The following is a 13081-nucleotide window of genomic DNA, read 5'->3' as shown; positions in this document are numbered from 1 at the left end:
TGGCCCTATTGAAACTCATGCCATTAACCTTGGTCCATCTATCCAGTCTATCCAGGTCCCTCTGTAGTACCTTTCTACCCTCTGGCAGATCAACATTACCTCCCAACTTGATATCGTCTAGCAACGTACTGAGGGTGCACTCAATTCCCTCATCCAGGTTATTAATAAAGATGTTGAATAGGAGTGGTCCTAATACCAAGCCCTGGGGGACCCCACTCATGACCAGCCGCCAGCTGTATTTAACTCCATTGACCAAAACTCTTCAGGCCCAGCCATCCAGCCAGTGTTTCACCCAGCAGATTATATGCCCATCCAAACAATGGGCAGCCAGCTTCTCCATGAGGATGTTGTGGGGGACAGTGTCAAAGGCTTTACTGAAGTCCAGGTAGACCAACCACATTGACAGCCTTACCTTCATCCACTAAGAGGGTCACCTTGTCATAGAATGAAATCAGGTTTGTCAAACAGGATCTAGCGTTCACGAACCCATGCTGACTTGGCCTGATCCCCTGGTTGACCTTTAATTGATCCATGATGGCTCCCAAGATTATCTGTTCCATAAACTTCCCCGGCACTGATGTGAGACTGATAGGCCTGTAGCTTCCAGGATCATCTTTCCGGCCCTTTTTGAAGATGGGCGTCACATTTGCCAATCTCCAGTCCACCGGGACATTTCCGGTTAGCCACGAATGTCAAAGGATGATGGAGAGTGGCTTGGCAACCTCATCCATCAACTCCCTCTAGGGTGCAATCCATCTGGCTCCATGGACTTGTGAGCGTCCAGCTTTCAGAGCAGGTCCAAAACCATCTCATCATGGATTATGCAGGACATATTCTGTTCCCCATCCCTATCTACCAGTGCAGAGGGCTGTGTGCCGAGGGAACAACTCGTCTTACTATTAAAGACTGAGGCAAAGAACGCATTAAGTACCTCAGTCTTATCCTGATCCTTGGTCATTGTGTTCCCCTCTGTGTCCAACAACGGGTGAAGATTCTCCCTTGCGCTCCTCTTACTGTTGATATATTTATATAAATATTTATTGTCTTTCACCTTAGTGGCCAAATTCAGTTCTAGTTGGGCTCTGGTCTTTCTGATATTCTCCCTGCACAGCTTCACTACATACCTGTAATCCTTGTAAGTTGTTTGCCCCCTCTTCCAAAGATGGTAAACTTTCCTTTTGTTCCCGAGTTCCAGCCAAAGGTCTCTGTTCAGCCAGACCAGTCTCCTTCCCTGTCACCTCATCTCCCATGACTACTAATGATTCAAGTCTACCTTACTTTGCATTTTCCTTCTAGTTTTAAATGAGAATGAATAGGCACTCAAAGACTGTACTTCTAGTTGGCCACGAACTAAAAACAGAAGGGAAGGAGGAAACAAGGAGTCCCATAACGACCTTTGTGATAAAAGAAAACAAAAGCAAACAAACAAACAAAAAATCCCCTTTCATTCACAAGTAGAAGTGAAGAACTGCACAAAGTTGATGCACATTTCCTCATTTATTAGCTGATCCTGAAAGGTTGGGATTATGACTTCACAATGAAACTTGTTTCAAATGCCATATAATGAAGGAAAAGGTTACTTTTCTGTCAGAAACTAAATGCTTCTCTACAAACATGTGATGTTCCCTTTTATATCTCCATGAAGAAGGAAGACAAGTCTAGATTTTCTACAGGAACCAAAAATTCTTTCCACTCTCTTCAGGTTGATGCATTCATAATAACTAGAAAGGTGGATACTTCTGAAGACTAACCCTAATCCAACAGTTATGCAGGCCTACATTACTGTCAAGTAACATAAATAAACATAATACTTTGTGCTCCTTGTCAATTTAGCTTTTGCATGCTTTTTGATTCTTGTGTCCCTAAATAATGTAGTAATCTACATTGCCGTAGGCAATAAGCTACCTATAAATGAGGTTGGGAACTATTTGTTTGCTGCTGACTTTGTCGAGACCAGATGAAAAGTTACGATGAAAAGTTACCCTAATTAATACCTTTTTGGGATTTATATTTTCTCTAGATAGGAAGTTATGATGGTATGATATGGATTATTTTGTTACTTATGAGTGCAATTAAATTTTCACATTATCACACTAATAAAATAAAGATGTGTAGATGTAAACTTTTCTTTTTTTTTTTTTAATGTAGCAAGTGGCCACCATTTAGGTTGGTCTAGATTTGTATGAATCCACACAAACCGGCAATATTCCATTTTCTTGTACTAGTTTCTCCCTGTACTACCTAAATATCTGCCTTGGTTTTTTGGTTTTTTTTTTTTTTTTTGGTTTTTTTTTTTTTTTTTTTTTTCCATTTATTAGGGTTGCTTCAAAAGTAATGTCTCCTATTTTATTATGTGGGCCCACTAGATCAGATGTGGATGTTTGTGATATGGCAGTAGAAGCTGAACCTTCCTGACAGTACTGTTTATTTTTTTTGCCATGCTACAGATGGCAGCAGAGACGCAGTCCAACAAAAGATGTATGACAGAAAAGTGTATGAAGCAAAGATGTGAAACTGGCTTCCTCCATGCAGAAAAAACTGCCAAATGTTCATGGAAATCAAACAGTGAACGTTAGCACAGTGAGGCAATGAGTGGTGTGATATAGCAGTGGCAACAGCAACAAGTGGATCACCTCTGGTAGTGCAAATTTTTATGAACACTGTATGCAGGCTCTTGTTCCTGTTTGGCCACAATGCCAAGACCAGTTTCATTATCAAAACTAGGAAAAGAAGTGGTAAAAAAAAAAAAAAAATCTGTCAATATTCAGAGAACTACCTGTTCATGAATATCTATTTTTTTTAATTTATATATTCATTAGCAATTTGCTTAACATCTACACTGTAAAATAACTGTTGCAACAAAATTTAACAGCAAGCATAATTTACTTCAAGAAAACCAGAAAATGATGTAGTAACACATTTATTGATCACTTTACCAACTAAAGGTACAAATTTAAACAGTCAGTCAACAGCAGTAACATACTTTATGAGAACTCCTGCTTTAAAAAAAATGGTGTTTACAGTATAGATTTCACTACAACTTTCCATGCCAAGCTTTTACAGTGCTATTCAAATTGCTGTACTTCAACTTTTTTCCTAAAACTTTGATAGTAACATGGGAGACAAAATAGATTTTCCGTTGTTAATACGTTCTTAGAATTTAAATGAGACAACTCTGGAAAGTTTAATACATCCATAGCATCATCATTACTTTAACACTCACACTGATAAAGTGATACATTTAACACTTTCTAAAATTAATAAACAGTGTAAAAATATATTGCATAAATATATATAATTTGTTTCCCTTTCCTGAAAAAAAAACTAGTACAAACTAGTAGCATATGATCCCCCTTCAAGTTTATCTGTTTTAAAGATTGAGTAGTAGTAATTTTAAATTAAATGAAACAAAGATATGGAAAGAGGGAATCAATTTTGTGATCCCACAAAACTTCTCATCATGCTTATTATTCTCATCATATGCTTATTAAGCATATTAACCCCGTTATAATTGTGGTTCTATTTTTGCTAATGTCAGTTAGAATTCTAGCAGTGACTGCAGTGGTGATAAGATTTTGCCTAGTGTGTTTTGCACTAGACAGTGCCTGGACCCCTTCACAATTCGGTTAAAAGTCTTTGCTTAGGATATGTTTAGCTATTACAGTTAAGATCAAGAAATGCTATGCTCAACTTGTTCATTTGCAATAATCACAAAAACATCTGTTGACATACTAGGGAGAAAAAAGTAAGCTTGCAAGATTAAATAATCTTGCAAAGTTTTTACCATGTTGAAAATTCCACAGTGAACAAAGTAGGCAGTACAGCTGACAGTTAATATTAGAAATGTCAGCAGTTATAAATACTGCAGGTAGCAGCTTCCTGGGCTTTTGGGGCAGGGTAGACTAAGATGAAAAAGAAATCAAAATAAGAGCAAGAAATACTAAAATTCACTGAAGGCTTTTATCATGCGGGACAGTACTCCATGGAAGACTACGTCAAGATCCACCTCAATTATTTAACAGTTAGATTTTAATAAGGGCGCCAAAGACAAAACAGTTTTGCCTCTTTGCTTTACAGTCAGATCCTAACGGCATGCACATTCAAATTTGTGCAAATAAATGATCAAACCACCTAAACAAAAAGAAAAAATGTATGTTGGGATAGCATGGACAGATAAATAATCTAGCAAAGTAACAAAGCATGATGTGGATAAATAAATGGTTAATGGCTGAAAAAAATCAGCCCCAAATATTCCAAAAATATAATTCTGTATAAATATGTTCCTTTTGCAATATTTAAATCTGATACATAAAATCGTGCAAAGAATAAACATCAACATATGAGGGATGCTTTGAAAGTAATACCTCTTATTTTACTGTGTGGGCCCATGACATCAGAGGTGGATGTTGGTGGTATGGCAGTAGAAGCTGAACATTCCCACCAACATTCCATTACATTTTGCTGCTGTGCAACAGATGCAGCAGAGGGGCAGCATGACAAAATCTGTCTGACATGGAAGTGTGGATAAAGCAAAGATGTGTCACTGAATTCCTCCATGCAGAAAAAATGGCAACCACTGGCATTCATCGATGCTTGCTGAACGTTCATGGAAACCAAAGAACGGATGTGAGAACAGTGAGGCAGCAGGAGGTGTGCTTCACCAGTAGTGACAGCGGATTGCCTCTGCTGGCACAGAATTTTACAAGTATTGCATGAAGGCTCTTGTGCATGGCTGGTAAAAATACATAGCTAATGGTAGTGACTATGCTGAAAAATAAGTGCCTCATAGCTGAGAATTTGCTCTACCAAATAGTGCTACTGAGCTCTTTGTACCTGTTGTAGTGTCTATGGAAATAAATAGGAGGCATTACTTTCAAAGTGACCTATGTACTTACCCAACATCAACTATTTCTCTGCTTTACAGAAAGACAAATTCCTTTGTATTAAAAGTATCTTCCCTGATGTAATAATTTGCCAAAACTTATATATTTTGAACCCAGCACAAATATAAACACAGACACATCTGTGTTGCATCCCGTAACTTGCTTTTGTTGATGACCTTGCCATTTCATGCACTACAGTGCTAACAAGTAGTCTGTCAACAGGCTTATCTACAGTTTATGTGATAACTGCCCTTACACAAAACCTTTATTAAGAGCTAGTATGTATTCAGCATAAATGTTATAGATATTCAGCATTTCACTTGTATTAATATTATTCTACTGAACAGAGCACAGGTTGCATTATTTCACATTATTTAATTTCTTTGTTTAAAAGTAACATTTGAGCAAATGCAAGCATGCAGAAACTCATCTGATGTAAACTAGAGCTTAAAATAATTCTTCACTGTGGGTGAATAATATTACCACATAGATAGCCATTCTTCCTTTATTTTTTTCTTTTTTCCTTCTTTTCTTTTGTGTGTGTGTGCTTATTACCTATAACACCCAGAGTAAAATGTAAAGAGGATGAAGTATGAGTATAGTTTTAGGGGTATATTTTAAATTAACTTGAATGTAGCTTTATTCAAGTCTGTGACCTGTTCTGAAAAATGTATAACAAAAAGTTTTGAACAAAAATATCTGAAGTTTAAGTTACCATTATGTGAGTTACCTCACAGACCTTACAAACGCTTTGTGCGCCAACTCATAAAAAGAGATGCTTTAAAAATATATTTGAAAACTAATTCATTGGATGTTTACCTGCAATGGAATGTGGTAGGTACTTACTATCTTTCCAGGTCAGGTTAGCAAGTTGGGCACTCCAGTGTCGATTTGTAGGCATATTAGAAAAATAATAACAATCCAAAAATCAACAAACCAAAAAGCCTCCTCTGTAGTACCACCACTCATTTGTCCCAAAATCTGGCACATGCATGTGTGTGTGTATGATTACAAAGCAGAATTATTATTACTTCTAAATAATTTTGAACTACAAGTATGTTATTTGTAAATCTGTCAAAAATACTCAGCAAATCTGCTTGTTGTTTTTTTAAAATTATTATTTATTTATTATCAAGTTTGCTCTTGCCAAAATCTGCCTACAGTGGGCTATCAATTATTTGGAATGAAACAACTAAATTCAAACATTTTCCAAGAACTATAAACAGTTAAACTTGTTTTGAATCCCATTATTTCTATGTTGATTTTGAAGAAATACAGCTCAGGTGATATACTAAAAAACACAAAAAACCGCCAAGTACATAACAGTTATTTGTTCCTGAAAATATAAATGATTGGACAGTTACGATTTGGAGAATCTTTCTGCAATATTCCTTAGCCTCCTGAAGCATCATAGCTGAGAAATCTTCTAAAACATTATTTTTGAGTTAAACAAGCAAGCATGAATGCAACTAATGGTCTCTCACTAGTTTTAGGATTCTGAAGATTTAGAAGGAACAGCTCAGTCTATCATTTCCAGCTTATATCTGGTAAGCCAAATGGGCACTTGGGAGCACAAAATTAGTAACTCAATGTCCAAATGCTATTTTATGGGCAAAACTCCAAATACAGGAGGTACGCATCCATGTATCATGTACCACTCCCGACTAAGAATTTCACACAAACTTGAAATCTGTCATTATGTTTCAGGTATTTCATTTTCTAAAGGTTTATGCAAGACTGAAGTCCACAAACACTGTAAGACAGGGTCCATTTCCTGTTCCTGCACCAATATACCATGATTTTATACTTACCTGACTGATGACAAAAAACTTGGCACATACATAGTGAGTGTCAACCCACTTCACAAAGTTAGGTTAAAGAAAAATACAGAGTGCATAATTTTAAGTGATCTCCTCAGAGCACTCAGAGGAACTACTGATTTATCCCTGACTCTCTCTTTCCTACTTCCTAACAAGGGAAGAACTCTTCTTGTCACAGTAAGTCTATGTCAGATTTACCGAAGAACACTTAACTCCAGAAATAGAAAGGGAGTAGTTGTATGTGTCAAAACATAAAAACACTCCTAGATCTCTACTTTCATGTTATGGAGATAGAATGGTAGCATTTCCATCTGGCCCTGAATAGCTCCAGCTGCAGGATTAGAGCTTGGCCCCTTAAGATTTAAGGTTTAGGACAGCGCCTACATGGTTTAATTATTTATCTGAATCTAAAAAGTATGTGTGCACACAAACTTGTACAAGTCTCATGTATTACATTACCTACCATCAACTAATAGACAAAGAAAGAACATAATATCCACACTACAAACAATGTACACAAAGCTGTAGTTATTTTAGCGCACACGCAAGGCTAACAGTCAGTTTAAAGGATATGTACTAGGTGCAACACATTACATTTTATCTATCATGAAAGTAAATGGTTTGTTTCTTGGTCAGTGCTAACAGAATTCTTACTCACAGATGACAGGCGCATGCCCCCAGAATACATGCAATTTCTGTGAGGCTAGTTTATATTCTGAAGAGCTGATACTTATCATACATGCAGACACAAATAATTGAAGTTTATTTTGTAACTATGACAAGGCTTAAGAAAAAAAAAAACGTTCTTAACTACAACTTTAAAGTTCTGGGTTTGGAGAAGGATACACAAGGACTCTCTTGATACCTCTCACTTGGAAGCCAAACTCTTAAGTAATTCTGGATTACCCTGGATACCCTAGTTCTGGATTACCAACAAATTCCATCTGCCATACAAATGGTATTAGTTGAGACAACAGAGGGCTGAAATAAATAATACATGAATTTCATGATTCCAAAAAGTTATCAGAGGAAATTTTGCTTGAGGTAATATCAGTAAAATACATAGAAAATATCATACTTTAATCAAAAATATCTTTGAAGGATAACCTCTATGCTAATGAATAACAAGGCGTGACATATCAGTAGTTTGGAAATTACCCTTTCACTTTCCTGAAGTAAAAAAGTGGCCGCATACTGGCCATTGTCCAATGTTCCGCATTTCCTTTGGTCTTCCAAATACTTTGTTACAATTAATCAGAAATGTTCACATTGGACTGTTGAAACAACATATAATTCAATGTCTGCTTTTCAGTAACACTACTGTGATAGCTTTGATAACCATAAAAAGGACAGTAATTTTTGTTTCTGATTTTCCATACAGGTATGACTGCTGGAAAACTCTCAACAAGTAATTAAAACACAAAGAATGAGTAGAGGAATTAGCAAACAAGCACTAATAATAACAATAAAAACTCGTCTGCACATTTTACTTAATATTTGCTATATTAATACTCTTTTGCCTCAGCCAGGATTTGAATTTGTTGTTCTCAATCTTGTAAAGGTTTGGTAGTCATATTAAGATATAGGTAAGATCGTGTACTGCTATAGTATCTAAGGCTTTTATTTTAAATGAATAGTATAATTTGAGTTTGTTCTTAAATACAGGTATCACTAAAAGCTACCTGAACTTTTTGATCACGTTTATCTCAAAGAATGTTCAGCAGTACTGAAAGCAAAATTATTAGGAATAATACGGTTTTTCAGATGATATCATGTAAAAGAGCACTGCAGATGAGCTGCTGAAACTCAGACTGAAAAATCTAAAGGAATGAATTTAGATGCCCCAAAAAAAAGGAGATGAGTGTAAACCTTATAGAGTACACACCCTTACTTCAGGCATGTCATTTAGGTAGTCTAGAATAATGGTGCACAGGATGATGAGCATACTCTACTGTACCTCTTGACCTTCCCTTTCCCATCTCCGAGTTACTAGCTGTACTTGCTGTCCTAAGAGTACAGGGAATAGTCAATGAACACACAATAAAATATACTGGTTATATCACTTTGCCTCATTTTCAAATAGGCCTGGAACATTTAGAAGCATGGCTAACATTCGAGCTACTATTTAGGTTTTTCATTACCCACCAAAATCAGTGAGAAAGTAAGAGCAAAAATGGGTTGCTGAAGTTCTAATACACACATATATATGACACAGGTATGATTCTATAGTTCTATGCTTTCATTTGTAGCCTGCGTCTTCTGCTTCAAGTGCAGAGGGGAAAATGCTTAAAGATTACTACCTTTCCAGCCACAACTTCCTTTTTTCACTGTCATATCAGAATTTCTTTTCATGCATTTGATAGAGTTTTAAAACTATCCAACTGCAGTGGAGAAGAAGAAGTGTCTTCTTCAAAATAAAATACTACATGCTAACTGAGACACCTTCTCAGGTCCTGATCCAAAACTTAATATATCAATGAATATATTGTACAAATTTGCATTAGATCTATACAAAGTGTTTTGTTCTGGCAGGAATTTCATACTGTAATATACAGTTAAGCTCTAGCAGACTCCCAGCTAGTTCCATCAGCCTCTTCCAAGTATGCAGTTTTGTTCCATTTCTAGTGTCAGCTTGTATTTGTCCCCATTCCCAATTCTTTTGCGCGTCTTCTATATCTTATGAGCGTGCTGATTTCACTCATGCCATGGACCTAATAAGTTCATAAAACCTTTCTAACCAATCATTCCTCCCTGTGCAGCAACAGTTTGGTATCTGTATTTGTGTACTTTAGAAAGCCTATCACTTGTTCACCTTAGGTTAGGTATCACCTACTATTTCTGTCATGACAGCTAGCTAGCAACAAACAGCAAGATCAAAACACGTTGGTAGAGCTCTGCAATAGACCAGACCTCACCTTTGATTCAAGCAGGGTCCAGATCTTTCCAGCTACCAATAAGTTAAGTCTCTAAGTCAATGGGAAGAACAGGGGTATTTATTGATTGTGCCTGTAACTTAGCTGAAGATTTGTCAAGAGTTACAGACTTAGCCTTTTTACTTACATTAAAAAAAAAAAAAAGCTACATGCCTTCCCAGGCATGTAGCCTGGGTGCAGGGTCCCAGGGCCTTCCTTGGGTGCACATGCATGAATGTTTTATCACAAAGAGGGCTCTCTGTAGTTAGCCAGTCTACTGCCATGCTGGAAAAATATAGCTGTTGGTTGTATAACAACGTGCTATTTTCTTTTTCAGAGTGTGACAGGTAACCAGTGCAACAAAGGAGTGAATACTACTTCACTACACTGAAATTTTTCTTCAAGAGCAATGAGTTAGTCAAGACTTCAAAAAGCTTCTCATCCTGAGCATCCTTAAATATGTCAAAAATCTTCCCAGATAACTAGAGCCAATCAGGGGAAAAAGATCCTTACAATACCATGTGCTGAGTTTTGGCAAACTTATTTCCCTCCTCAAAACAAAAACCAGAAAAAATTATAAACAAACAAAAAATCTTCAAGTTCATGAGAAAGTCCGTGTATTTGCACATTACTGCTTTGCTTTCCAGCTGATGTATGGGTTCAAAGGGTCACTGGAGGCAGAATTACAAGAAAGGACACAATGTCAGAAAACCAAAACATGAACAGTTAGGGACTGAAAACCAATGCTCTTTCTGTATATTGGCCAAATACAGATTGTGACCTGCAAGAAACGTGATGACACACGCAGCTCACTCAGCTTATGTACCCTGAGTGGCATGCTGATCAGAGTAGGAGAAAAACTGTAAACTGATCAGCCTTTATCCACAGTCAAAACATTAAAATCAGTGCATCTTTTTGAAAATAAGCACAGCAAAACTACTAGGAGGTGTTTTTAAATACTCCAAAATATATCTTTCATAATTTTACAGACAGAGTAATACTTCAGAGTACTTGTTTAGCTCTCACAGAAAATTGAACTGGCCTTTTCTCTCTTGTTTAACCAGTAATATGTATGTATACATATACAAAAAAAAAAAGTTATATGTATTCCTGTTAACTTGTTAACTCCTTCTGGCAATCTGAGCCAGAGGCAGGTCACACTCAGCTGCCTGTACCTTAACTGTGTGGAATTGTTTTTTCTATAGAAATGGAAAGCTATTCCCATCAATAAAATTACTCCCAAGTAAGGCAGCACAGAGAAACAAATCCTTTGGCTTCAGACAAAACTAACAGAACAGAACATGTAGCCTGGGTATAACAGTATATTTTTCTGTGCAATTAATTACAATTAATTATAATTAATTATGTGGATATTAATATTATATATATCCTTAATACAAAAGGCCATAAACTTCCATTACATATGTTAATGGGGATATATGCCAATGTATGTGCACAACATTCACTTAATAGCAATCTGATTGGCAGTGTTTAGTGATAATCAATATTTTAAAGTATTATTATTTTAATGCCCTCTTCATTTCAAATGTTGGGCAGCTCAAATTTGAGAACAGACTACAAAAAGATTTAGTAGACTTTCTTAGTACTATCCCATTCCTCACCCACCAGGTTAGTACATTAGCTCCATCTAAATCCAGCCAGTCAGAAACATGCTACAGTAAACACAATGACAAAGCAGAAAGTATAGACATGAGGACAGTAAGGGTTGGTATTTTCCACCTTCTTCTGCGGACATAAATACAAATACATTAGAACCTGCATTGTCACAAAAATACTTTTTTTCCTTTTTTTCTTCTTTTTTTTCAGTTTTTCATAAATGGTGTATGAAATTTACAGATTAGCGCCTTATATAATACAACAACGTACTCCACAATAATACACTGTTGAATCTTTTAAGGAAAGTGCCAGATCCCATAAAAGACATTTTTTAAAAGCCCCAAAACAGTAGTGAAATCAAACTGCCTAAGTAATGGCATACTTTTCAGAAATGCTGCTATGAAAGAACCTTTTTTCAGAGGGTTCTCTTTTATAACCTCAGAGCAACTGGATATTTAGGAATGTTTGAATTTTTTTTTTTTTTCCTCAGATTGACAAAGTCTGGTATAACAGCTCTTGACATTGTTTTTTCCTTTTTATCTAAAGAGCTCAACAAAATGATGTCCTTTCTGTACTGATACATTTATTTTTGCCAATATACACGTAAGGAATGTAATGAAGTGGTGCTATGCTGCAAGTTGCTCAGCAGATGTTATAATCAGTTCCAGTTTCTGAAAAAAACTTCTTGAACACATAGTCTTAGCATTCACAATAACTGAAACACATGGGACTCATCTATGTCATTCTTAAAAATATATTCTCTCTCTCCCTTTTTTCCCCCTGTATTTTAAACCATCAGCCTTACTTGCTTCCTTGTACTTTATGATCATATGTGCCTGCATGCTTATAGCCAGATACATATCCTGAAGCATCAACCAGATCTTCTCGGCCAGCTCTGCCTTTTCCTTTCCCACTGGGATCAAACCTCTCCTTGTGAGAACCTGTGAATTTTGATGTATCTGTAAGGCGTGACACAGTTGGAGATGAAATCGCTTTCTATTAGAAGAAAGAAAAAAAAAGACAAAAAATACACATCAGAAATCAAGTACTCTCAAAACAGGTACTGTTCATGGTAATGAGGCTAACAATGGAGGGTATGTAAATTTCTACACATTTCTCGCAAAATTAAACAAAAATATTCATTTACTGCCATTATATATGACTACAATAATCATTAGCCAAGAACAAAATAGCACAAGCTTTGCAAAAAAAATTTGGTGGAGACTTTCAACATGAGATACCTCTGATAATAACAATAATGAAGTTTGAAGTACTGAAGACATGAACAAGCCATAGGGAACTGCTATGTTTAAAACCTGTTAACTCAACATTCAAAGCATGAAAGCCCAGCTCCAGCAATTTAGAATATCTTAGTTTCAGCAAAACAATATAACTGGAATTCCTTGTTTCAAGACACTGAAATTTATTCTAAGCTCTAGGAGTTAAGAGAGAAGTAACAAACAAGGAGGACTGAATGCCAGACTCTCTCCCATGTTGCTTCCACTGAGTCATACAAGGGTATTTAAAATCAAAGTTTTGCTGCCCTTGAGACAAAGACAATGCAGCTGCACAAATAAGGTATTTCACAGAACAGTATGGGAACACACTACCTGTGTGCTTGAATTGGGAATGGTCGCTTTGATCTCATTTGATTACATTTTAAAATCAGAAGAGAAAGCATACTAAAAGAAAAGGAGAAAAAAAGATTTTGATTCTAGTGAAAATGATGCTAAGATGAATAAACTCATACAATTTGGGTGTCCTTGTTTGTGTTACTATATGTTAGGGCGTATTTTATAGAAAAAAGCGACACTGGCCTCCTTGCAGTGAAGTACATGTGCTGGGAAAC

General features: G+C 36.3%; 1 protein-coding gene across 7 annotated transcripts in view; it reads right to left on the bottom strand.

Annotated features, from left to right (window-relative positions):
* Window positions 1–2904: 2904 nt before the first annotated feature.
* TPPP (tubulin polymerization promoting protein) overlaps window positions 2905–13081 on the bottom strand; it is a 58645-nt gene continuing 48468 nt past the window's right edge. For all 7 annotated transcript variants that reach the window (XM_046938103.1, XM_046938099.1, XM_418894.8 and 4 more), the window contains one exon: window positions 2905–12228. In XM_046938103.1, the coding sequence (XP_046794059.1) occupies window positions 12034–12228 (195 nt within the window). In that variant the 3' untranslated portion in view covers window positions 2905–12033. The remainder of the gene's footprint in view (window positions 12229–13081) is intronic.

Source organism: Gallus gallus, chromosome 2 (genome assembly GCF_016699485.2).
Source record: "Gallus gallus isolate bGalGal1 chromosome 2, bGalGal1.mat.broiler.GRCg7b, whole genome shotgun sequence".
Lineage (NCBI taxonomy): Eukaryota > Metazoa > Chordata > Aves > Galliformes > Phasianidae > Gallus > Gallus gallus.
This window is presented reverse-complemented; position numbering and strand designations above follow the sequence as displayed.